Source organism: Cetorhinus maximus, chromosome 13 (assembly GCF_964194155.1).
Source record: "Cetorhinus maximus chromosome 13, sCetMax3.hap1.1, whole genome shotgun sequence".
Classification (NCBI taxonomy): domain Eukaryota; kingdom Metazoa; phylum Chordata; class Chondrichthyes; order Lamniformes; family Cetorhinidae; genus Cetorhinus; species Cetorhinus maximus.
In genome coordinates, this window is record NC_135891.1 from 25,241,288 (window position 1) to 25,267,605 (window position 26,318).

A 26,318-nucleotide genomic window follows, 5' to 3' on the forward strand; every position below is an offset into this window, starting at 1 on the left:
GTGGGGAGAGGAAAAGGGAGTCTGTGGGCAGGATTTTTCAATTGGTGTCTGGGGGCGGGCCCGACACGCCGATGCTTAATATGACGCACGATGACATTGGGCTTGCGTCCCGATGTCATCGCGCTGTCTTGCAATGTTTCGTTCGGCGGGCGCACGCCAGAGTCGGCTGCGCGCCCGCCAATATGTAAATGGCCTATTAAGGCCATTAAGGAAATAATTAATGTAATTGTTAACTCTGCCCGTCCAACCTTAAGGTTGGCAGGCAGGCGAAAAGGCCAAGTGGCCTTCACGTTTTTTTAGGAAACCTCATCAACGGGCGGGATGAGGTTTCCTAAAGTTTTTATTAAATAAATGAAACATTATTCCTACATGTAAACTCATGTCCCATCTCATGTGACATAGTCACATGAGGGGACATGTTTAAATACATTTTTAATCCATTTATTCATTAATTACAATAGCGATTCAATCTCCCTGAGCCAGTTCCATGCCTCAGGGAGATTGAAGTGCTCTTTCGTGCGCATGCGTGAAAGAGCGCTGGCCCCGACTCTCTCTCCTCCCCCCACCCACACAGGTAGCACTGAGCGCTACCGCTCGCGCCTTATGCTGCCCGTGTAAAATGGCAGCACGGAGCCAATCACGGGCAGTGATCGGCTCCATGACCGCCCCCGCCGAGCCTGCCCGCCAACTGAAAAATTCTGGCCTGTAGCTCTGTTCTCTGGGTTTTGTGAATAAACCTATGTTAAGGAAAGACCGGCTCCAGATTCCTCCTTTACTCAGTGAATGAGCAGCGGATTGTAACACAGTGTCCCCTCTAAGTTGCAAAGCTGTGCAGCCTCACAGCAACCCCAAAGTTCCCATGCAGGCTGAGCACACATTGCCCCCTTTGAATTATGGCTGCACAAAAGAATTTAAAGGCTCTGCACATATAAATAGGCTACGCACACAAAAAAAAAGAAGCATTGCTCTCTCTCACCACCCTCTTTAACCTGACCCTTTTAATATTCAAGTCAAAGTGTTGGTAACAACAAAACTGGGTTCACAAGAGCTCCCTGAAATTTGTTTTCCGTGAAGTATTTAAATCTCTTTTTTTACAAATACTCAACCAAGGGATATCTTCCTGAACGTTTCCAATGCTACCACATATAGGAGCCAGAGGAATCCTTAGTCCCTTGAAGCATTGTCTTTTCGAGAGTAGGAGAGGAAATTGGAAGAAAGATGTCAGTCTAATTTATGTAAATGAAGAGAGGAAAAATGACAATTACTCAGCTTCCTCCTTTGTAACTTTTTATTTCTAGACATTAAATATTGTAACTCCACGTGTACGAGCTGAGGATTGCAGTGTTGGTTTATTGCCACGCAACCACGACAAGAACCGTAATATGGACGTACTCCCACCAGACAGATGTCTCCCATTCCTTATTTCTGTAGATGGTGAAACAAACAACTACATAAATGCTGCACTCATGGACGTAAGCAAAAAAAAAATTCTTTCATTAGTTGTATCAGACATTGTACTTTGACTTTTTGATTTACACAGTGTAGCTGTACAAATAGGAAAGGACATTGAATGCTGGTTATATGAAAACAGATATTTCCACATTAACCTTAATAAAATATAGTATAAAGTTGTATTCTGAGCTGAAGAAAGCAATTATAAAACAGTGGCAAGGCTTTCCCCTTTTAAGTAAACCTGCAGCCGGTAATACTATAATGCAATAGTAACAGCAAAGAGGTCTGTCATCCAGCTTTCTCATATCTCTAATTTATTTGATCTTGGTAAACAAAAAAATGATTTGTGTGCTGCCCTTATGACTGGCAGCAGGTCGAACCCCTGTGAGATCCACCAGATCCCTTTCGACCCCAGCAAGACCCAATGTTTATCCCTCATCTACAAATGTATGTCCCCGAGTGTAGACCTATCCAATATTTTGTCTCCAATCTTCCTTACTCCTAGTCTGTAAGGTTATCTATTTTTCCTTTTAAATTGTTTTGCCTGCAGTCCTCCATTAGCTCAGAGGTTTCTTGTCATCTCCTCTATCCCTTCTTCATATCAAAAGCTTGCTCCAGTCACCACTTAATCCTGTCCACTCTTCGAGTAATAAATTATGTCCTGCATTCATCAGTGTCCTTCAGGCCATACATCCTGACTGATCAGGTCTAGCCAACACCTCTCATCTTGGTGGGCACCACCTTTTGAAGTTCTTCATCTATCAATGTTCTTGGTCTTATAATTTCCTCTTGACTTCAGATGGATCTCCTATATATATCTCCATCACTAAGGCTATAAATACATACATATAGAGTTTAAAAAGTGTAATTCTTTAGACCAAGGAGAGAAATGGTCATTTCTGGCCTTAACTCTACATTATTTTTGAAGTAAAATTTATGTTACTATTGTCTTTTGTGCTGTAGAAATAAACACAAAACTGCATGTGACATAGTCAACTATGAATGTTGCTTTTTATCACTTTCTCAGAGCCACAAGCAGCCTGCCGCATTTATTGTCACACAGCACCCTTTACCAAATACTGTGACAGATTTCTGGAGACTAGTGTTCGATTACCATTGCTCGGCAATAGTAATGTTGAATGAACTTGATGCTGCACAGGTAGGCAAAATGAACAAGATATGCCAAATCTATTCATTCTGGTCCCACTATTTTCCTCTGTAATGTGGGACAGTTACAAGTATGCAGTATTGATCAGGTGTTATTTCGGGATGGGTGGGGTGTTTGCAAACTATTAATGCGCTGAGTCTGTCTGATGTTATGTAGTTAGCTTAATTTGCATACTGGGGGCAGGCTCTTGGCCCATGTTGGGACTAACATTAAGTAGCAAGTTGCATATAAGCCACCGTTAAAGAGGTAATGTGTGAATTTAAAGAGATGTGGCCACCTAAAGGTAAGTGCCTGGATAGGGGAATAAAAATGTTAGTAGGTTTTTACAAAAAATTGCTTCTCATCTTTATGGTAGATTTCAGTGGAAAATCTCTGGCAAAATACTGGATGAAGGTAGTTCAGATTAATGTGTTAAATTTTCATCCCACCAACAAAGTAACTAGTGATTTCTAGGCTTTGCCTTCCATCTGTTATAATTATTTGCACAAAAACAATTTTGTCCAGAGAGAAGCATGAGTGAAGAAATGTCCAGAGTAAGAAGTCACATCAGTGAATTGACTATTTAAAAAGTGGTTACTTTTGAACCCACAAATAATTCCATATTGACAGTGACACTAATAAAACTCAATGTAAAGCCTTTGAGCCTTAGATTTAGTGTGAAGTCCATAATTGCTTGTGTCTTTTAATCAGCTCTGCATTCAATACTGGCCAGAGAAAAGTCTGTGTTGCTATGGTCCCATCCAAGTGGAATTCATCTCAGCAGACTTTGAAGAGGACATCATTGTTCGGGTTTTTCGCATCTACAATATGGCACGAGTAAGACTGAAATCTCAAGAGCCATTATGTATGTTCATTGTGGACATTCTTGTAGTTGAAACTGTACTGACTCAGAAATTAAAATCAGACAGGAAACATTTAAATTTGTTGAAAGAGCGGTGTTCAAAAGAAACCCTTCAGTGAACTCATGTTATCAGAATTTTAGAAAATAAATTTGTTCCCTTTCCTCACAATTCCAAGAGGACTGCATAAGTACTTTAACCCTTAATTATTGTTGCTATTAAAATCTAGTTAAGTTATTAGGCAGCATTTGACCCAGTATGGCATCAAGGAGCCCTAGCAAAATTAAAGTCAGTGGGAATCAGGGGAAAGCTCTCCATTGGTTGGAGTCATACCCAGTACAAAGGAAGATGGTTGTGGTTGTTGGAAGTCAATCATCTCAGTCCCAGGACATCACTGCAGGAGTTCCTCAGAGTAGTGTCCTAGGCCCAACCATCCTCAGCTGCTTCATCAATGATCTTCCCTCCATCATAAGTTCAGAAGTGGGGATATTCATTGATGATTACACAAAGTTCAGCACCATTCGTGACTCACCAGATACTGAAGCTGTCCGTGTCTGAATGCAGCAAGACCTGGACAATTTCCAGGCTTGGGCTGTCAAGTGGCAAGTAACATTTATGCCACACAAGTGCTAGGCAATGACTATCTTCAACAAGAGAGAATCTAACCATCCCCTCTTGACATTCAATGGCATTACCATCGCTGAATCGCCCACTATCAATATTCTGTGAGATATCATTGACCAGAAACTGAACTGGACCAGCCATATTAATACTGTGGCTACAAGAGCAGGTCAGAGACTGGGAATTCTGTGGGGAGTAACTCCCCTGGTGACTCACCAAAACCTGTCCACCATCTACAAGGCATAAGTCAGGGGTGTGATGGAATCCTCTCCACTTGCCTGGATGAGTGCAGCTCCAACAACACTCAAGAAGCTTGACACCATCCAGGACAAAGCAGCCTGTTTTATGGGCACCCGATCCACAAACACTCATTCCCTCCACCACTGACACACAGTGGCAGCAGTGTGTACTATCTACAAGATGCACTAAGGAGCTCACCAAGGCTCCTTAGACAGCTATCACCTAGAAGGACAAGGACAAGGACAGCAGATGCATGGAAACACCACCACCTACACATTCCCCTGCAAGTCACTCACCATCCTGACTTGGAAATTTATCGCCGTTCCTTCACTGTCACTGGGTCAAAATCCTGGAATGCCCTTCCTAACAGCACTGTGGGTGTACCTACACCACATGGACTGCAGGGGTTCAGGAAGGCAGCTCACCACCACCTTCTCAAGGACAATTAGGGATGGAAAATAAAGGCTGGTCTAGCCAGCAACACCCACATCCCACGAACGAATAAATACAAAAAAACAATTTTGTATAGCTCCATTCCCATTGTGAACCATTACTCAACAAGGGCAGAGGTCAGGAACTTGATGCAGAAGATGCTCTTAATTATTCATTGAAATGAGACCAGAACAAAAATTACCCTTTACTCTAAAATGAATGTAAAACTATAACAGCATACCTCAAGATAAGGCCCATAACGATGAGATTCTTATATCTTCAGAAAATTGGAACACCTGTTAGCATTAAAAACTTAATTATGAATGATATTTAAATTCTATTATGTTAATAGTGGCTGACCTCCCAGTGCTGCCATTATCTCTGCAGCATTCCAAAGATAGGCGATAAATCATTCCTTTTTAACAGTCGTCCTTGGCTCCGAGCAATTCACTTACTGTATGACATTCTGTTATAGATTTTGTTTGGCAGTGTATCCTTCAAATCATTTCTGGAAAACTGGCAAAGAGCATCTCACACGGGAATCATTCCAGAATTGCACTAAGTGTGGTAGCAGGTGTGAAAAACAACATCTTACCCACCGGCAGCAATGGTGGATTTTTGTGCCATTTCGTCCCCTTCCTGCCTCATAAATTATGCAGTCATGGGAAACATGCCATCTCGCTGACGGGCAGCCTCCGATGTGCCTGCCACGCTGTTAACATGCCTGGCAGCCTTCTCATTTGGCCTGACGTGCACCTTGCTCACACTCTCTCCATCTGTCTTTATGCAGGACAAGGTCATGCCCAATCACTGGGTGAGGTATGAGACCAGGAGTGGAGTGCCGGCCGTCAAGGTCCTCACTCCGTTCGCAAGCCGTGCGTTGGAGCTGGCCGGAGAGGACGTGGATTATTCCTGCGGTGACAGTAAGGTCGCTAGCAAACATCCACGTGAGAATTCTGCACCAGATCATCCCTCTGTCAATGCTAGTCTGAGTCATGTGTAACGCTGCTGCCAAGCACTAATCATCTGCACTTTCCTACACACATCTGCCACGTCTCCCTCAGGCAACCTTGACCGTGACTCCACTGAGGGCACCTCAGATGGGGACCCTGAGGGCAGCGTGGTCGAAGGCCTTTCACAGCGCTCACTCACACCCTCCGTCAGCGCAGCGATACACACCTTGGTGGGACCTAGATTTAGAGTGACCTCAGGATCACAATCTGGTGAGCACAGCAGGCAGAGGCAGGGACATCCGAGGTGGCCGGCACTCAGAGGACTGCTGGAGGCAAGGAACCTGCTGAGCCTGAGTCAGATGATGAGCCTCTGCACTCAGTGCTCAATCAGTTGTTGGAGCTGCAAAGACAATCATGGGAACATCAGGAAAGGGATGTCTGGTGTACTTCTCAGATTGCAAGGAACGATGGAGGAGTCCATCTGCCTTAAGTCTGAGGTATTTGCGCTGTCATGCTGATGCACCGAGGTCAACACTGGTAGGATGGCGGCCGCCATGGAGACCTTGGTCCAGGATGTTGGTCCTGCACTGCTACGCGAGCTGAACTCCATTGCTGACACCATAGCTGCCCTCCAACAGTGTCAACGCAAGAGGGGTGTGGAGCAGCTCGATCTCACTCCAGCTTCCCCTTCTCCTCAAGGAGTCAGCCATCAAGCAACCATAGGGTGGAGGACCAGCATCTCAACACCCCGGTGCCTTCCACCCAGGTGACTCTGGGAATACCCAACCAATCCAAATCCGCTCTTCCTGTGACCCCATCATCTCCAGCTCCACAGGCTCAAAGCAGGCTGGGGCCCTCCAGGTCTCGACCCTCCAGAGGATGCCTACCAAGGTCATCACAGACAGGACGTAGCAGTCAGCAGGCTGCCTCCACCTCACCTTGGGGGAACACCAAGATGTAGCAGCAGGGTTAGGAAGGTTAAGAAGATGTAGTTGCACCACTTGGGCACAGGTTTTAATCACTTGTACATAATGTTTACTATTGTAAATAAGCTCCCAAGAATGTCTCCTTGTCTATCGCTCCTTGTTATGATGAGCAGTATTCATGTCATTCAGATGTGAAACCTTGGTTCCTGTACAAGATAATGGCAAGTGTCTCAGTCCAGGGTCTCTTCCCTGTGCAGTGTATAACCTTCAGATCAAAGTGATGTTCCGGCTTCACACTCACTGGACACATCAGTGATACCTGCACTCGATGGTGCTTGTCATTGCTGCCAGAATGTCATGGGCAGGCGTCACAGAGTTCCATCATTCTCTCTGTGTGCTCTCAGCACCTTCTGAGGTGGGGTTGGCCCCCATCTCTTCAGCCTGTGTCCGGTGACAGTGTGGTCCTGAAGGGGTCAGGTGATGAAGACTGCCAAATGCTCAGGTGCAATTAAAATTTCACGGCTATGTCTCCATTATATAACACTGATCACAGAGCACAAGGGAGTTGCCATCAGCTACACAAGAGTCAGATGTTCAGGAAGGCTATGTGAAGATCTATGGAGTGTCCTCACTGGATGCTGTCATCACCCTCCTGGAATCTAGCCAGTATTTGGGCCTCCGCTGCGTCTCCATGACATGAGCCTGAGCACTGAGGGTATGTGCGCTGCCATCAGTGACACAGAATCAAACGTTCACAGATGCAAGGTGAGGATGTCAGGTCTGCCCTCACTGCATCTCGTCATCATCCTCCATGAATCTTGCGGCTATGAGGGCCTCCCGAGCATGCCTGCCTCATGTGGCCTGGCAGTGCAATGGCCTCATTGCTGGCATCCTCACATTCAAGGACCTCATCTCTCTCACCCTCTTCAACATCCTCATCATTGGATGAGACATGCAGCTCTTCCATTTCCCCCTCAGCTAGGTCCTGCCCCCATTGCAGCACCAGGTTATGCAGTGCGCAGCAAGTGACGATGATGCGCGACACCCTCTGGGGAGTGTATTGTACCGGAACCTCATTTTCAATATGCAAATCGGTTGCTGCACCAAAGTCCAGGTTGCGGCATGAGCCTCAATATACTGTCTCTCTGCTGCAGTCTGAGGCCGCCACACGGGTGTCTTCAGCTACGTCCTCTATGGGTAGCCCTTGTCCCCAAGGAGTCAACCCTGCAGCTTCTATGGACCCTGGAAGATGTTAGTGATCTAAGATCTGCTGAGAATGTAGGAGCCGTGGATGCTCCCTGGGAATCATGCGCAGACCTGTAGGATGCGTTTGTGGTGGTTTCAGACCAGCTGAACATTCAGCGAGTGGAAACCCTTGTAGTTGACGTACTGGACTGCTTGTTGCAATGGAGATCTCAGTGCCATAGGATTGCAGTCGATGGTATCCTGTACGGAAAACCAGAGATTGCCACAAATCCCAGCGTTCTTACTTCCTGGCTTTCCTGGTCCCGGTCAATATGCGCAAAGTTCTGTGCCTTCACAAAGATGGCCACCGTGGTCTCCTGGATGTACTTGTGGGTGGAGGCTTGCACGATCCTGCACAGGTCACCTGTGGAGCACTGGAAGGAGCCACTGGTGTAAAAATTGAACGCCGCAATCACTTTCACAGACACTGGCAGTGGATGACCTCCATGTTTCCGTTGCGCCAAACCCTGCAGCAGGTGCCTATGTGACTGATCAGCTCACTAGACATGCGCAGTCTTCAGTGACACTGGTTCTCAGTCATCTGCAGGAATGACAAGCTTCGTCTGTAGACCCAGGGTCTAGTGAGGCGCCTACGGGCAATGGCTCCCTGTGGATCTTCAGTTGCGTACGCAGTAGGCCCTGCCGCACCTTCATCTTGAGGGTGGTGCGCCTCCCATTAGTGAGCCAAACACCTCCATCGCACTCTTCTCCTTCTTCTCTGCTCCCTGTAAGCGATGAAGCACACTGATAGATCACCAGGCTCCATGATCCTGAGGTTCTCCTCCTGCTGGGTCAAAGAGAGAGTCGGGTGGGTTAGCATATGTCTCCTAAGGACCTCTCTTGGCTAAGTCTCCAGCTCTGGCTGCATCTCAAGGTCCCTTCATGCATGCTGAAGAGTTCTGGCCACCACTTAAATGGCCAGTGTTCATGGCTGCCTGAAACCCCAACCACTTCCACTCCACCCCACTTGACTGATTGGTGACAGCTTCAGCCACTGGGCTACATGCTGTGCCCTCAGCTCAGGTGCAGACGTCAATCAAAGGGCCAACTGAGCCAATTACAAGTGCAACGCACCGCAATTTTGAGGCCCGTGCATTTTTACAGTCAGCGCACAGGAAACCGGGCAGGCGGGATCACACATATAACACTTTCTACACCTAGGGCAGGATATAAGGCTCAGGAGGAATAGAGGAATGAGGAGGGAGGAGTACACATGTTATTTGATATCTGGGCCATCCTGTTTCATCGGTGAGCCATCTTGCTCATTTCTTAAGTAAGTTGAGAGGTTTAAATCCTTATACAGGCTTTTACAGGGTGGCCACATCGTCATTAAGATAAACCCTCTGCAAAGCAAAAGGTGAAATATGGGCATTGTCATTTCAGGTGGAGGCACTTCCTCAGGTGAAAAGGAGAGGGCAAAAAGAGAGAGGAGGCCAGCTGGCCAGAGACATCGTCACAGGATCTGCCCGCAAGACCAACCTGAAGGGGTTGAAGGCCAGCAAGGCTTGCAAAGGATAAGGGGCAAGAGGTGGTATCAATACCCTGCTGGAAGAGTCTCCAGAGTTATACCCAGATATCTTGAGATGAGCGAGGTGCAGTGCAGAAGAAGGACTCGCCCCTCAAGGGAGACAGTAACCTCAATCTGTGAGATGATAGGGCCTGAGATCACATCCAGTTGTGTAGGTGAGCACCCAATGGCAGTGGCGCTGAAAGCGACCGTCATGCTCAATTTTTATGCCTCAGGTTCCTTCCAGGGTCCTGTTGGTGATCTGTGCAGTGTGCCACAATCCGCAGCACACAACTGCATAAAGCTTGTGACGGACGCTCTCTCCAGAAGGGTCAACACCTTCATACATTTCAAAACAGATGAGGAAAGCTAGGTAGAGCATGCAAGAGGATTTTGCAGCTACTGCAGGCTCCCCAAAGATCCAGGGAGCTATTGATTTTTTATTATTTGTTCATGGGATGTGGGCGTCGCAGGCCAAGCTAGCATATATTACCCATCCCTAATTGCCCTTGAGAAGATGGTGGTGAGCTGTCTTCTTGAACTGCTGCACACGTGTGTCATCAAGGCACCTGCTGAGGAGCTGGGGACCTTTGTGAAATGGGAGGGCTTCCATTTGTTCAGTGTCCAGCTAGTGTGTGATCACCAGCAGCAGGTCCCCCAGGTTTGTGCAAGATATCCTGGGAGTTCCAAGTTCCAAGGCTGTTCATCTCCCCTGCACGCTTGGATGGCTGATTGGTGGGGGATGAAGGATATCCTCTGAAAATGTGGATGATGACACCAATCAGACACCCAAGAGGGCCTGTGGAGGAGAGGTACAACAGAAGCCATTCCCTCCATGAGGGCTATAATTGAGAGGGCAATAGGCCTCCTGAAAATGAGGTTCCATTGCCTGGACCAGTCTGGAGGATCTCTTCAATATCCTCCAGAATGCGTGTCACTCATTGTGCAGCACACAGCACACAACCACAATCTGGCTCTCTCTTGGGGACATCAATTAGAGGCTGAAGATTGCAGTGTGCTTCCACAATGTGTCATGGAAGATTCCAGCACAGGCTGTGAGGAAGAGCCCACTCAGCCACAGGGTCATGATAATGACCCAGCAATGAGGCAGCTTTTGGGAGCCATGAAGACCAGGAATGCTTTAATTCAAAGAAGCTTCCAGTAGGCCTCAATCATTGGAAAGATGCAGCTACATTATTGCTTGGAGCTCATGAGGCCCTCCTGACAGCCTCTTCCTCCTGCGCCTCCTCATGAAATAAACTATCATACCCAATTGCTGTTTAGTTTTAAGTTGAAGGCCTCCTTTCTTACTGGCACAGAAAGCACAAGAAGGACATGTCACATGAGGTTACATTTTAAAACAGTAATATGTGACAGCAAAATAAAACATGAGACAAGTAACAATGATAAAAATCTCACCCATGATAGCCCTTGTGTGTTTATAGTGATTTCATGAAACTCTTGTGCTTTGCCTTGATGCTTCCCCATTGCCGGCAGCTGCATTGGAGGCAAGCTGCTGACTCTGATGCCCCTTTGAGTTTGATGACTTTGGCAGCCGTCTTATGGTTGCTGGTGCCTGTGAGGGCCCCGATTGAACAGGAGAGTCCTGCATAATGGCAAGACACAACTCAGTTGTTGTGGTTTCCTCAGATGCTACGATCACTGGCAGAGGGGTGGAGGAGTTGCTTTCATCATCAGGAGCACCGTGAGAGGAGCCTCCAGAAGCTTGGATCTGCCGGTCATCCGCCAACATTGCTTGTACCTCCTTGCTCAGATGGTTGGGCAGCTAGCAGAGTCATAAGGTGCTTCATCTATCTCTGACATTGGCAATGCCCTGCGGAGGTCACTACCAGTGTGTGGGCTCAAAGGTCTAAATGCAACCCAGAAAACATTGATTGAGCTCCTGGAGCTGGTGGTCCATGAGAGTCACCAATCTCTGTATGGCAGATGCTGTGCGTTCAGAGCTAAGGGTCAATACAGTGCTCATACTTTGCATGGACTCCTCCATTACACGGACCATGGCATACAAACCCTCAGGAATCTCTGCCAGATCTCCACATACAGTCCGCTGGACCTCCAGCATTTCCTACCTAATGGATGACTCCAGGGGCTCATCATCTACCTGGGGCTCAGTATTGTCCTGGTCTCCATTACTCCTCCGATTGTCAGAGGCCTGAGAGCTTTCTGTTTCCGATAGCTCTTCAGGCAAATGTGACGTGCCTTCCCCAGTGTGTTCAACCATTCATGCCGGAGTGCTCAAACCCACCAAAGTGCCTGTCCGAGGAGGTGCAAGGTTCAGAGTGAGTATGCGACGCTAGTGCATCTGATGGCTCCTCCTTCTCTGATGTTAATGATGAGGGCCTTCAGGATCATCAGCTGGTCTTGAAGATGACCCTCTGATGGTGGAAAAACAAGCATAAGTATCCATGAGTATTTCAGATTCAGAGTAGGTGAATTCAGCTGAGTTTTGCAATTGGGCATAGCGCTAATCAAAGATTTCCTTAAGCAAGAACATAAAAGAGAAGTGGATGCCACCTGGCAGTCTTTCACCCATTGCCCTCCATTTCTGAGATGATTCCCCTACCAATCTAATGTGTGTGCACTTCACTCTTACCATCCTCTGAAACCCCAGCGTCTCCACGATCAGTGGATCGCGCTCTGCACTCACGCACAAAGTCCAAAATGTCCTCCTCCTTTGGAGTCGGCAATGCAAGATTTGGCACTCCCTCACCAATATGGCTTCATTCTAGGGCATTGTGCTTCCTCTTCTCCTGCGAAAACAAGAGTACGTTCATGAGTCCACCCTTGATATTCCAAAAGATTACTTCCTCCTCCCCAGTATCACTGGTTTAACTACCCAGCACATTGCAGGACTTTCCCCCTCACAGACAAGCCTGCTAGACCCAGGCAGCCTTCTAGGGCACAGGAAGATGTGCCGACTTTAGCTCAAGGCTTTACAGCCTCAAGCCCCACCAGGTGCAAGCCCACACATGAACATTGTTTCAAGGTGATAAGGGGCTTTATTATTCTTACTTGCAGAGCGGAGAATATCATTCACCCTCTTCCGGCACTGCACCCAGGTCCTTTGTACAACCCCCCCGGCTTCCTTGGCCCAAGTCTTCTGGGTTAGATGTGGAGGCCTCCTCTTGCCGTCACGTGGCAGCACTATCTCCCAGTAACCTTTCACTGCCTGGATGAGTGCCCTTCTTCTCTCAGAGGGTAGTGAATCTGTGGAATTCTTTACCGCAGAGGGCGGTAGAGGCTGGGTCATTAAGTATATTCAAGGCTGAGGCAGACAGATTTTTAATCAGTAAGGGAATCAAGGGTAATGGGGAAAAGTGGAGTTGAGGATTATCAGATCAGCCATGATCGTACTGAATGGCGGTGCAGATGCGATGGGCTGAATGGCCTACTTCTGCTACTACATTTTATGGTCTTATTAGAGAAGCAAGAGGTGCTTGGCTATGGGCATTTCCAAGCCTTCTTCTATGGTTTGCAACTCTAGATGACATTGCACTATTCCTTAGCCACGTTCCTCATGTCTTTCAATCCTGAAGGAAAAATTTAAATTCCAAGGTTCACAATACTCTTCCAAAATTTCACAGCACAAACTTCACTTCTTTATTTTGTGCTTTTAAACCCCCTGCCCACAGCTGATTCCATTGAAGCACCCACCCTATTCCCACCTGCACACCCCCATCAGCACTGGCCCGCTCAGATAGTGAGTTCCCTTCTGGCTGGCTGTTAATTGGCCAGCCAACGTGTGATTGCTGTTGGCTGCCGGTCTCTGGTAGGGGTAGAGTTCACATCTGCTTCTGGGCCCACTGATGGTGCGCACACACCAAGGAAAAAATTCAAGCCTCAGTTACAAGTTGTCGTGATCCCCATTGAGACCAACAATTTTTTTATAAGATGTATTTCCCAGCAGCCGACGGGGAGAATCACAAGACAAGATTTCATGTATTAAGACTTTTACTGTAACCAACAAACTAAAATCAATATCGACTAAACTTCACTTAACCAACAACTGATACACCAAATGACGGAAAGGGTACTTCCCCATTAACTAACTGAAACAACTGAAATACTTTATGTCACACTCCCAGCAGACATGTAGTCTTGACAATTAGTTCCCAAACACCTCTTGGCTTTTCAGCAGATTCCTTTCATCCTGCCATGCCACAGCAAGTCTTCGGGTGTCCTTTGAATGTTGTTCCACTCAGTCTTCTGAGTATCCCCAAACAACTTCCGGCAGGAAGGCACACACTTGCAACTTATTGTTCCTTAAATCTCCACAAGTCCTGTCCCTTTGAATAGCGAACCAGTTCCCACCAGCATCCTCCTTGGTGGCTAATACAAAAAATAAACTTTTCCTGGGCCTTTCACAGCAGCAAACTTTTCTGCCCCCTCTCTGGGGATCTCAGTCAGCGTGTCTTTGTGCAGAAAAAAAAAACAGCTGTCCCTCTCTTGTGTCAAGGTGTTGAAAACTTGTTGCTCGATTTTCTATAGGTTCTGGTCACAAATCACATGGGCCTGTCTCCAAAGAGAATTAGTGTGATCACACCAGCCCTGTTAAGAACATTCTGTTTTAAAAGGAGATAGTTTGAAACATAAAAAACAAAAATAAAAATACCTGGAAAAACTCAGCAGGTCTGGCAGCATCTGCGGAGAGGAACACAGTTAACGTTTCGTGTCTGTATGACTCTTCAACAGAACTAAGTAAAAATAGAAAAGAGGTGAAATATAAGCTGGTTTAAGGGGGGGTGGGACAGGTAGAGCTGGATAGAGGGCCAGTGATAGGTGGAGATAGCCAAAATATGTCATAGGCAAAAGGACAAAGAGGTGTTGAAGGTGGTGATATTATCTAAGGAATGTGCTAATTAAGGGTAGAAAGCAGGACGAGCAAGGTACAGATAGCCCTAGTGGGGGTGGGATGAAGGGAAGGGATCAAAATAAGCTAAAAGGTAGAGATAAAACAATGGATGGAAATACATTTAAAAATAATGGAAATAGGTGGGAAAAGAAGAATCTATATAAATTATTGGGGGGAAAAGGGGGATCGGAAAGGGGGTGGGGATGGAGGAGAGAGTTCATGATCTAAAATTGTTGAACTCAATATTCAGTCCGGAAGGCTGTAAAGTGCCTAGTCAGAAGATGAGGTGCTGTTCCTCCAGTTTGCGTTAAGCTTCACTGGAACAATGCAGCAGGCCAAGGACGGACATGTGGGCATGAGAGCAGGGTGGAGTGTTGAAATGGCATGCGACAGGGAGATCTGGGTCATGCTTACAATGTAGAGGAAACCGCATTGGAGAGACCAAACGCAGACTGGGTGACCGCTTTGCAGAACACCTTCGGTCTGTCCGCAAGCATGACCCAGACCTCCCTGTCACTTGCCATTTCAACACACCACCCTGCTCTCATGCCCACATGTCCATCCTTGGCCTGCTGCATTGTTCCAGTGAAGCTCAACGCAAACTGGAGGAACAGCACCTCATCTTCCGACTAGGCACTTTACAGCCTTCCGGACTGAATATTGAAATCAACAATTTTCGATCATGAACTCTCTCCTCCATCCCCACCCCCTTTTCGATCCCCCTTTTTTCCCAATAATTTATATAGATTTTTCTTTTCCCACCTATTTCCATTATTTTTAAATGTATTTCCATCCATTGTTTTATCTTTACCTTTTAACCTATTTCGATCCCTTCCCTTCACCCCACTCCACCCCCACTAGGGCTAACAGTACCTTGCTTGTCCTGCTTCCTACCCTTAATTAGCACATTCCTTAGATAATATCACCACCTTCAACACCTCTTTGTCCTTTTGTCTATGACATCTTTTGGCTATCTCCACCTATCACTGGCCCTCTATCCAGCTCTACCTGACCCACCTCCCCACCTTAAACCAGCTTATATTTCACCTCTTTTCTATTTTTACTTAGTTCTGTTGAAGAGTCATACGGACTCGAAATGTTAACTGTGTTCCTCTCCGCAGATGCTGCCAGACCTGCTGAGTTTTTCCAGGTATTTTTATTTTTATTTTGGATTTCCAGCATCCGCAGTTTTTTGCTTTTATCTTAGTTTGAAACATAACTGTCTTATGAAATCTTGCATTTGTAACAAAGTCTCCAACAATTTTGGTTTTAATGCCCTCAAAATGACTTGGGTGTTTGCCACACTCTGGAGATGTACGCTGGCAGTTTCACAGACCACCACATGAAGGAGATAGAAACTAAAACGAATGATGGGCCGCAAAGCCTCTAAAATATATAATAAAATTCTAGTAGGAATCAGCAAGAAACCGCAAACTAAAGTGGAAAGGGGCTGTAAGATTTGAAGGTAGATGCAGAGCTCTGGAAGAAAGTGATTAATAGCCTAGATAGAGCAAGAAGTAGAGAACAAATTGACTCATTACAGGATATAAAACACAAGTTCTGCTGGATTATCTCCCAGCTATTTAAAGTAGGATGACGTTAACTAGATAATTGCTGAATCTAGTGCTCATTCAGATAAACACTTAATGCGATTGTCAGAAAAACATTGAGGACCCTTTGAGAGAAGTCTTGAAATGATATTTTCCACTGAGTGTAATGTAACCCTTCAGAATTGTTAACTCCTTAGGGGTGAAATTGGTCTAGTCCAGTAGTGCAAAATGAAACCTAGTGATTTGATAGCCTGTTATACATTGCACCAGTTGTTATTTTCCATTGACTTGGGGCAACATTTCCGCACCCCCCCCCCCACCCCCGGCGGTGGGGATGTGCGGGAACGGGCACGGGCGGACGGGCTTCCAATCGGCGCCCCCAAACGGGAGCAAGCCGCCATTTTACGTGGGCCGGCCAATTAGGGCCCGCTCCCTGTGCGGGCGGGGAGGGATTCCCTGAGCCGGGAGTGTGCTCTTTCGCGCATGCACGTGAAAGGGCGCACAGATCTCCCTGAGGCAAAGTGCTGCCTCAGGGAGATCGGCTCCAATTTAAAACTTTCAATAAAGGTGATTAAAACATTTCCCTGCCATGTCCCCTCATGTGACACTGTCACATGAGTTGGGGCATGTCCATAACTTTTATTTAAACATTTTTTAAAAATTTAAATACCCTCATGAAACCTCATCCCGCCTGTGGATGAGGCTTCATGTTCTTTCCGAAGCCCGCCAGGGCTCCCGGCCTGTCCGCCAACCTTAAGGTTGATGGGCTGGTCCACCAATCACGTTAATTGGTTTTCTGATGGCCTTGATAGGCAGTTGCCAGTTTGGCAGCGGCACAGCCGATTTGGCTGCGCACCTGCCGAACTGAAAATCTAAATGATGCGGGGTGATTGCGGGACGCACACCCAACGCATCCCTGCATCATTTTACGCATCAGCTAGCGAGCCCCGCCCCCCGCTCGCCAACCGGAAAAATCTGCCCTTGGAAAATATTGCCAAGATTGGAGTTTCTAAATACATCATAGCAAAGAATTTGATGCCTACCAACCCCACATCCTTCAAAAAAGTGTTTCAATCTTGATAATGAATTCTAGCATGATGACTGCATTCTGGCAAATAGCCTATGATGAGATTATTTGAAGCATTTAAAGGTGGCTCTTGAGTTTCCATGGATACCTTCTCTCTCCCCCTCACTGCAGCCAGGCCACATTACGTTAATAAACTCCCACATTGCACCTCTTCAGCAGCAGAAATCTTGGTAAAGTTGTTAAAAATGTGCAACATATTTGCATCCCATGTGCGTAGCCTTAATGCCATTATGGTTTTTAGCCTGTGATTGGATTATGTTGCATTTTCTATGAATTTCTATTGAAATGTTTGATAACTACAAAAAAGTCTTAGATTGCGAATAAATCCAAGTTCAATTTTTCCTTCTGCAATTTGTCTTCCAGCCTCAAGATGGGTACCGCATTGTGCAGCAGTTCCAGTTTATTGGTTGGCCATCATACAGGGACACGCCAGTGTCAAAACGCTCCTTCTTGAAACTGATCAGGCGCCTGGAGAAATGGCAAGAAGAGTATGATGGAGGTGATGGTCGTACTGTGGTACATTGCTTGTGAGTATTCAAACCATGCAGGTGTTATTACTTTTATTTAAATAAAAGATACCCTTTCATAGTTACTAACACATTGTAAATTCCGTTAATTGTTTGTTAACCTCTACCTCCTCTTGGCCTCACCTTTTTTGTACTTGCCCCTCCTCTGCTTTCCCCTTCTCCCACCGCTGCCACGCCCTTCCTCCCTCCAATCCCTTCTCTCCCCCACCTGTTTCATCTCTCTTTCCACTTTCCTTCACATAGCTAATCATTACTCTAACCCTGCTTGACCTGAATGTTGCACTTAGTCTTCATTGGCCTGTGTAACACCATGGGAGATCAACTAGTTATTGTTCGTTTTTCCCCCCCACCCCCAAGGGAAGGAGTTAGCACTTTTCAAATTCAGTGTTATAAGTCTAGGTGATAGAACACTTAGCACATCCGAGATGGAGTGTAAAGCTTTCCAGACACCATTAACTTCATCTCCCCCCAACACCATCACATCCATATAGCATAAATCCCCTACATTCCACACCATTACACTCTCCACATGAGATGGATATTTTGTACAGAATTTAAGTAGTATTGTGCATGGATTCTCGGTCACTCAGCATTGGGGTGAAGCTGCCCAATCACTTTTTTGTTTAGCCCAAGAGAGGGAAGAGCCTTTCATTTCTTCAATCTTACCTGTTCTCATTTAAATTTGTAATCCAAAATTGGATTACAAAAAGGAACAACCTTATTAGTTTTCAAACTTATGCAGCAGCACTCAACAGTTCAGCATTTGCTAACAAATTTCATCACCAGATATATTGCCAGATATAGATTGTTAAGAGAACATCCCTACTCAAATGGATATATAGCCACCACTTGCTGAATGTCTAAAATGGTTTCAAATTACCATCCTATATTACAGAGCCCAGGGGTATTGTGCTAATTGACTTATCATCTGCTCACTAGAAACGCTTAACTTTTGTCTTTTAGCAATGGTGGTGGGCGAAGTGGAACACTTTGTGTAGTTCGCAGTATCTGTGAGATGATTCATCAACAGAATATAATAGATGTTTTTCACACAGTCAAAACTCTACGAAACAACAAATCCAACATGGTAGATACACTGGTAAGATTGAATACCTCTTTGTGTATTGGAATAAGGCATTAGGATTCTCTAAATGTTTTAGTCTGGAAACTGTACTAGCTGATGAATGTTTAACTCTTTTCAATGATAGTCCCCTGTCTACTGCTTTAATTCTGGCATTAACCTAATTATTTTATTTGAGCAAAACTCACTGCTAAAAAATTAACGTGGAAAATTGCCCTGGTATGTCCTGTCGCAAATAGCAGGACAAATGCACACCAGCCAATTAACACCACATCAGTCCGCTCTCAGTCATTAACAAATGCCGTTGACAGTGCTATTAAGTAACGCTTACTCGCCTGCTCACTGGTACTCAGTTTGAGTTCTGCCAGGACCACTCGGTTCCAGACCTCATTACAGCCTTTGTCCGAACAATGGCAAAACAGCTAAATTTGAGACGTGAGATAATGGTAACTACCTTTGATATCAAGGCAGCATTTAATGAGTGTGGAATCAAGGATCCCTAGTAAAATTGAAGTCTGTGGTCATTAAGAGGAAAACTACAATAGCTGGAGTCATACCTAGCACAAAGCAAGACGGTTGTGCTTGCTGGAAGCCAGTCATCTCAGCCCCTGATGAATGTTTTAACTGCTGCAGGAGTTCCTCAAGGTGGTGTCCTAGGCCCACCCATGTTCAAGACTCCATCAAAGACCCTCCCTCCATCATAAGGTCAGAATGTCAATGATGCAGAACTTGGAAGCATCGTGAACTATGAGGAGAATAATGATAAACTTCTTGAGGACATAGACAGGTTGGTGGAATGAACGGATAAGTGGCAGATGAAATTTAATACAGAGAAGTGTGAAGTGATTCGTTTTGGTAGGAAGATCAAGGAGAAGCAATCTAAAATATAGGATACAATTCTAAAGGGGGAGCAGGAGCAGAGGGACCTGGGGTATGTATGCACAAATTATCGAAGGTGGTAGGGCAGGTCAGGATGCTGGGCTTTATAAGTAGGGGCATTGAGTTCAAAAGCAAGGAAATTATGATAAATCTAATAAATTGCTGGTTCAGCCTCAACTGGAGTATTGTGTCCAGTTCTGGGCACCACACTTTGGGAAGGATGTGAAGGCATTAGAGAGGGTCCAGAAAAGATTCACAAGAATGCTTTGAGCGTTGAGGAGCTTCATTTACGTAGATGGATTAGAGAAGCTCGGCTGTTCTCTTTGAAGAAGAGGAGGCTGAGAGGAGATTTGATAGAGGTATTCAAAATCATGAGTGGCCTGCACAGAGTAGATAAAGAGAAACTGTTCGTGTTGACAGAAGGATCGCGTACCAGAGGGCCTAGGTTTAAGGTGATTGCAGTGGTGACATGAAGAAAAGCTTTTTTTGCGCAGTGAGTGGTTAGGATCTGGATTGCATTGCCTGAGTGTGGGTGGAGGCAGATTCACTCATGGCTTTCAAAAGAGAATTAGGTCATTATCTGAAGAGAAAAGAGTTGCAGGGCTACAGGGAAAAGGTGGGGGAGTGGGACTAGGTGGAGAGCCAGCACAAACACCATGGGCCAAGTGGCCTCCTTCTGTGTTGTAGGAGGTGTCTATGATTCTATAAGTGGGCACGTTGGTTCATGATTGTGCAGTGTTTGCTCCCATTCATGACTCCTCAGCTACTGAAGCAGGCTGTGCGTGCATGCAGCTAGTTCTGGACAGCATTAAGGCTTGCACTGGTAAGTGTCAGGAACATTCATGCCACATATGAAGTATCAGGCAATAACCACCTCCAACAAGAGAGAGACAACCACTGCCATTGACATTTAATAGCATTAGTCCCCACCATCAACACCCTGTATGCCACCATTGACCAGAAACTTAATGGGACCAGCCATGTGAATACTGTGGTTACAAGAGTAGGTCAGAAACTGGGTATTCTTCAGTGATTAACTCGCCTCCTATCTTCCCAAAGCCTGTCCACCATCTACATAGCTCAAGTCAAAAATGAGGTGGAATACTCTCCACTTGCCTGGATGAGCTCCAATAACAGTGAGGAAGTTCGACACAACCCAGGACAAAGCAGCCCGCTTGATTGACAGCCAGTTCACTACATTAAACATCCACTGACTCCACTGCTGATGCACCAATACTGCAGTGTGCACTATCCAGAGAATGCACTGTAGAAACTTGCCAAATTTTTTCAACAGCACTTTCCAAACCCACAACCTCTACCACCTAGAAGGACCTGGGCTACAGGTGCATTGGAACACCATCTCCTCTAAATTCGCTCCAACTCGCACATTATTTTGATTTGGAAATGTATCACCGCTCCTTCACCTTTGCTGGGTTCTCTACCTAACAGCACTATGGATGTACCTGTGCGTATTGTAGCAGTTCAAGAAAGCAGATCCCCACTACCATCTCAAGGGTAGTTAGGGGTGGGAAATAAATGCTAGCCTTCCCAGCAACGCTCACATCCATGACAAATACAAAAGGTTTAGCGTTCATTTATGACCACTTTGCAGCAATTTCTAATGTTATTTTTGGCCAAAAACCAATCTGTGTTAATTCATTATTATAAAGTCACAACATGGCATAAACAGAGTTTATTAATACACATTCTCAGGATGTGGGAGTCATAGGCAAGGCTGGTACTCACAGCCCATTTCTAGTTGCCCTTGAGAAGCTGATGGTTGGTATTCTTCTTGAATTGCTGCAGTCCGTGTGGTGCAAGTCAAGATGGTATACGACTTGGAGGTGCACCTGCTGCCCTTATCTTTCTACGTGGTAGAGGACGCAGTCTTGGGAGTGCTGAAGCATTGGTGCCTTGCAGCAGTTTGCCTCTATATAATATATAATGCAGCCACAGTACTTGGTGATGGAGAGAGTAGATGTTTTAACTATTGGATCAGGTGCCAATCAAAGAAACTGGTTTGCCCTAGATGGTGTTGAGTTTCTTGAGTTTTGTTACATATGCACCCATCCAGACAAATGGAGGATATACCATCACACTTTTGACTTGTACATTCCAGGAGGCAGAGCAGCTTTAGGAATCAGGAGGAGAGCCACACATGACAGAATACTCAGCCACTGACATGCTCTAGTTCCACAGCATTTATAGCACCTGATCCAATAGTTCCACAGCATTTTGCGAATGATGGGGTTTCCTGCCCCGCCACTAATAAAGTCAGTGGGGAATGCATCCCCACTGATGTTGGCTACCTCATAGCCATGTAATGCTCCGTGGAGCATTAATTGGGTGGTGGCGGGATTTTCGCTGCTCACTGAGGAGTAAATCCCACCTCAGAGAGCTGCCAGCCAATCAGCTCCACCAGTAGCGGTGGCGACTGCTGAGACTAAACCTAGTTCTGCGTGCCTGAGTTCTAGGAGCCCAGGACAACGGTAAGTAGAGGAGAAACTGCAGCGATGGGAAGCGAGGGCAGAATTAAGGTTGGTCTTGCCCACCCCCTGTAAAATTTCTGACAGGTCAGGAGTGAGCAGACATTTGGTGGAAAGGCCACCCAATGAATCTGACAGGCATCCCCACAGCAAATCTGACAGGGGATGCCTGTAAGATTCTGCCCTATTTGGCTGGTCCAGTTTCTGCTTAATGGTGATCCTACAGGATCTTGATGATGGAGAACTGAGCAATAGTAATGGCATTGAATATTATGGAAAGATGGTTAAGTGACTTCTTGTTGGAGTTCGTCATTCTCTGGCACTTGCCTAATGTGAATTTTCTTTGCTGCTGATTAACACTATCCTGGATATTGTTTTGTTCTTGGTCATTGTGGGCACAAACTGCATCATTTTCTGCAGAGTTACAAATTAAGCTGAACACGATACAATCATCAGCAAACAGACCCTCTTCTGAGCATATAATGGAGATAATGTTATTTTTGTGGCAGCTGAAGATAGGTGAGCCTAGGACAATAACCTGAGAAACCCCTGCAGAAATATTCTGGGCCCTCCAACAAATACAACCATCTTCCTTTGTTCCAGGTGTGACTCCAGCCAATGGAGAGTTTTGCTCCAAATCCCCATTGTCTTCAGTTTTGGATATTTATTAACAGAAAGTGCTATTAGTCATGTGAAAGATGCACAATTTATAGGGAAATGTGTCTTTTTCTCTCCTAGGAGCAATACAAATTCTGCTATGATGTGGCACTGGAGTATTTGAATTCGTTTTGAACTTTTGTGATGAGAAGATTCATTGTGGTAGCACAGTGATAATTTTATCAAAAAAAAATCTTCATATTCTGTATAAGAAAAACATGTGCATCCAGGAAATGTTCGCATAAATTCGTGTTTTCAAGGATCATGTTGAAACCAGAAAGGGAAACAAGCAGAAACTCAGTACTAATCTCACACATTATCCACAAGAACTACCTGGATTGGCTGTAGGCCAAAGTGTTGGACTACTCCATCTTTCACCGGAGTTGTGCTTGTGCCAGAAGTATATTGATGTCATCAGTTTAGATGGAGATTTTGCCAGCTGTTCATTTTGTCAGTTGTCCTTGTATATTACATTCCACTGTGTTTAAATTGTTTGCATAACAGTACTAATAAATGCTATCTATAATCTATTATTAGCAAAGTTTTATTCAGCATTTTTTAAGTAATTGGGATTAGAAATGCTAAATAAAATGAAGCAATAATATTCCTGTTGGGTATTGATTTCCTGTTAATTTTGATGTTCCCACTAGCAGCAGCTTCCATTAAAATGGTACAGTTTGGGAGCACCAACTGTTTTGTGAGAATAAGAGTTTAAAACATCAATGCAACCTTCAAAGAGCCCACTATAAAATTTTCAACAACTCATCAGGTATTTAACCTTTAAACAAGCAACTTTTGATTATGTGTGACAGAGTCAGCTGAAGATGTACCTTTCACAATAATATTCGATGCTTTGTCCAGTAAAGCTATGGGGCGTGTTAAAAAGAGTGATTTATATGTGAAATCGAAAGATAAATCGTGTGGATGCTGGAAACCTGAAACAACAGCAAGAACTGGTTAAAAAGCACAGCATATTGAAGGGAAAAATAGGTTTAAATTTTTGATGTGACCCTTCATCAGAAATATGAGTTCAGATGAATGCTCTCACCCTAAGGTTAACCCATTGTTTTTCTTTTCGTAGATTGAGCTATGGGCATTTCCAGCATTTTCTATGTTTATGTGGAGGAGATTCATTTCATCTGAGGCACTGTTTTCAATTCATTGGTTAACACCTTTGCATTAAATTGTCTGCTATTCTAACACAGTCATTAATCTGCAAAAAAATAAACAGGTTAGAATGACTGCCTTGAAATAGACCAGACAGAAATTTAACATAACTGCATTAACCAGAGCACCGATAATAACACAGAGAAAATTAAACTCTCAGGCATTCTATACGTGTTCTCTCTGATTTATGGAGCCATCAGTAAGGTGCATTAGATCAGAAGGTTGTAGTACCTGAGGGCCTTGTAAAGGTGGTTTGGGTGTGATTTAGTCAGTTTCATTAAGCTCATTGTTACTGACAGAAAGCAAGACTGTAGCATAAACCAAGTACATCTCTTTTATTGAGATCTTGTCAAAGCACCATTCTCATACTTTTTCAACACTTTATAAACTGTTTATTAACTTACAATTCTTGTAGATTACATGAACTCCTTAAATACGTATTTGTAAGAGAGGAACAAAAATTGAGTTATACAAAGTCCTTAAACTTTGGAAGGACCTTAGAAATTCTACCTCCTATCAGGTTGTTTGGTTGTCAGTTTAATATCATTCTTCAATGACTGAAGAATATCTGTGAAGGACTTAAGTTTGTCTGGTATATTTTTCTTTATAATTTATTTTACTTTGCTGTGATTGTACATCAGTTGTGCATCATTTATACAATTTTAATCAGTATAAAATTATTTTCTCCTCCTTTGTTTGGCTTTACCAAAAGGGCATACGTGGTATTGCACAAACCTTGAAACATCTGCCCCGCCTATGTAAAGTATAAATACGATGTAGAAAGATTTGCTCCAAACGTAAAGGTCAAATCTGTGGTACAGTATTAAATCTCAGTAAAGTTCACAGTATTATTAATATATGGCTGAATAATATCTAAAAGCGAGATTAGCTGGCCAAAGTCAGTAAATTCTTGCAAAGGCCTTGGTGTTGAAGAACAAATTCTACATTATTCATTATTTGATCATAAATGATTAAAGCTGAATTCCTTGTCCTTATTACTGCAAGAAGCAAAAGCAAAAAAGTAACATTATTGTAAAGGCAAACAACATTCTGAATTGCCAACAGTTAGGCACTATTTACTTAAAATAAATTAAAGCTGTTCCATGCTGAACTATGTGTCAATGGCTGTTACAAATGATCTAGTAGGCTTTATGCTGTAACAGTGAGCTGTAATCTAATTCAAGCACTGTTCTTTTACTGTGCTTGTGTCAGCATTCCCCCCCACCTCCTCCCCCTCCCCTCCAAAACATTTCAGCATAAGACGTTCTGGATTATTCACTGTAGGCTCCCTAATTTAAATAATAACACTGCATAATCAGAAAATTAAACCAATGTACAAGCAAGAAAATAATCAAACCAAGTTTCTTCTCCTGTGTCCATTGGTGTTCGTTGTTTCCTTCTCAGCTCAGTTTCTGTGTTTGGTAGATGAAAGCATGTTTGAATAGCTTCACTGTGTAATATTCTGTAGCAGGTTACTTTTCTAGCTTTCTAAATTGTGGTGAGTTATGTTAAGTCAAATAATATATGAAATATATTTTTGACAGTACATAAAAGTAATGTGATCTTTTTACAACTGTAATGCCATCTGACTAATTTATTCTTATATGTTGTAAGGAAATGTTTGTAAAATGGGCCTTGTGCCATCTGTATAATAAAATAAATGGAATATGTGATGCAGCTGCTGTATCCTCCTGTGCTGATTTGGATATTCAGTGTAAAATATGGTCCAGACATAGAAATATAGAACTCCCAGAAGCAGAAGGTGAAAACCACCTCCGAAAGGTTCTGAAGAAGAGTCCTATTGCACTCAGAACGGTATCTCTGTACCTCTCTCCACAGATGCCACCAGATCTGCTGAGTTTTTCCAGCATTTTCTGTTTTTATTTCAAAGTTTCATGAATTCTGTTCTTGAAGTTTACTCGTTTGGTTGTAATGGTTGAAGCCCCCCAGCCCGAAAGCTAAAATGAGTCCAATGCTGTAGAATTAGTGATTAGCATTTGGAGTAAGGTTCCAGCTTAAGAGTCCAGAATCCTGTTTTTAGTTAAGAAACCACTGGTTGCTGTGATGAAAAAGACTGTAGGGTCTTTCTGAAGGAATGAGCTAAGATGAAATGAGGGGTCTTCACGCACATTTACTTTATGATCTGACAAATGTTTTATGAACTAATTTAATGAAGGCTCAACAAAGAGTTAATATAATAGTGGAATTTCATGCTCGTCTATTAATTAATATGTTTGTCATTTATCTTGCAACCATGATATCATGTTCGATGTTGCATGTGGTTATCTCTGTCAAGAAGGTCTCATTAAGAAGTGTTGACTTTTCCTTGAAAATCTCTATAGCATATTGTTAAATAAGTCAAGAAATCTCAAAGATTTTGAGGATAACCCTGATTTTCAGCCTACTTGTGCTAGGAGAAGGTTTCCTTTCTGCGTGGAATTTTAAACCACTTAACCCTAACTTGAATCATAAACTCACATTAGTTCAAATTAAAATCCTACAAGTTGAGGTCTGAGCTGTCAATTGCTGTGAAGCATGAACCATTGTTCAAGCCAGGGCATGTGGTCCTCACATTCCAGCTCCCGAGCCGAAAGGTTACCTTTCTTTGTTTGCTGCGTGGCCTAGGCA

At 44.4% G+C, this 26,318-nt stretch overlaps 1 protein-coding gene across 6 annotated transcripts in view; it reads left to right on the plus strand.

Moving 5' to 3' along the window:
* Positions 1–25,368, plus strand: part of ptprt (protein tyrosine phosphatase receptor type T) — a 1,450,199-nt gene extending 1,424,831 nt beyond the window's left edge. For all 6 annotated transcript variants that reach the window (XM_078555116.1, XM_078555118.1, XM_078555117.1 and 3 more), the window contains 6 exons: positions 1,299–1,472; positions 2,480–2,611; positions 3,311–3,436; positions 17,257–17,420; positions 18,384–18,519; positions 22,605–25,368. In XM_078555116.1, the coding sequence (XP_078411242.1) occupies positions 1,299–1,472; positions 2,480–2,611; positions 3,311–3,436; positions 17,257–17,420; positions 18,384–18,519; positions 22,605–22,658 (786 nt within the window). In that variant the 3' untranslated portion in view covers positions 22,659–25,368. The remainder of the gene's footprint in view (positions 1–1,298; positions 1,473–2,479; positions 2,612–3,310; positions 3,437–17,256; positions 17,421–18,383; positions 18,520–22,604) is intronic.
* The last annotated feature ends 950 nt before the right edge of the window (positions 25,369–26,318 follow it).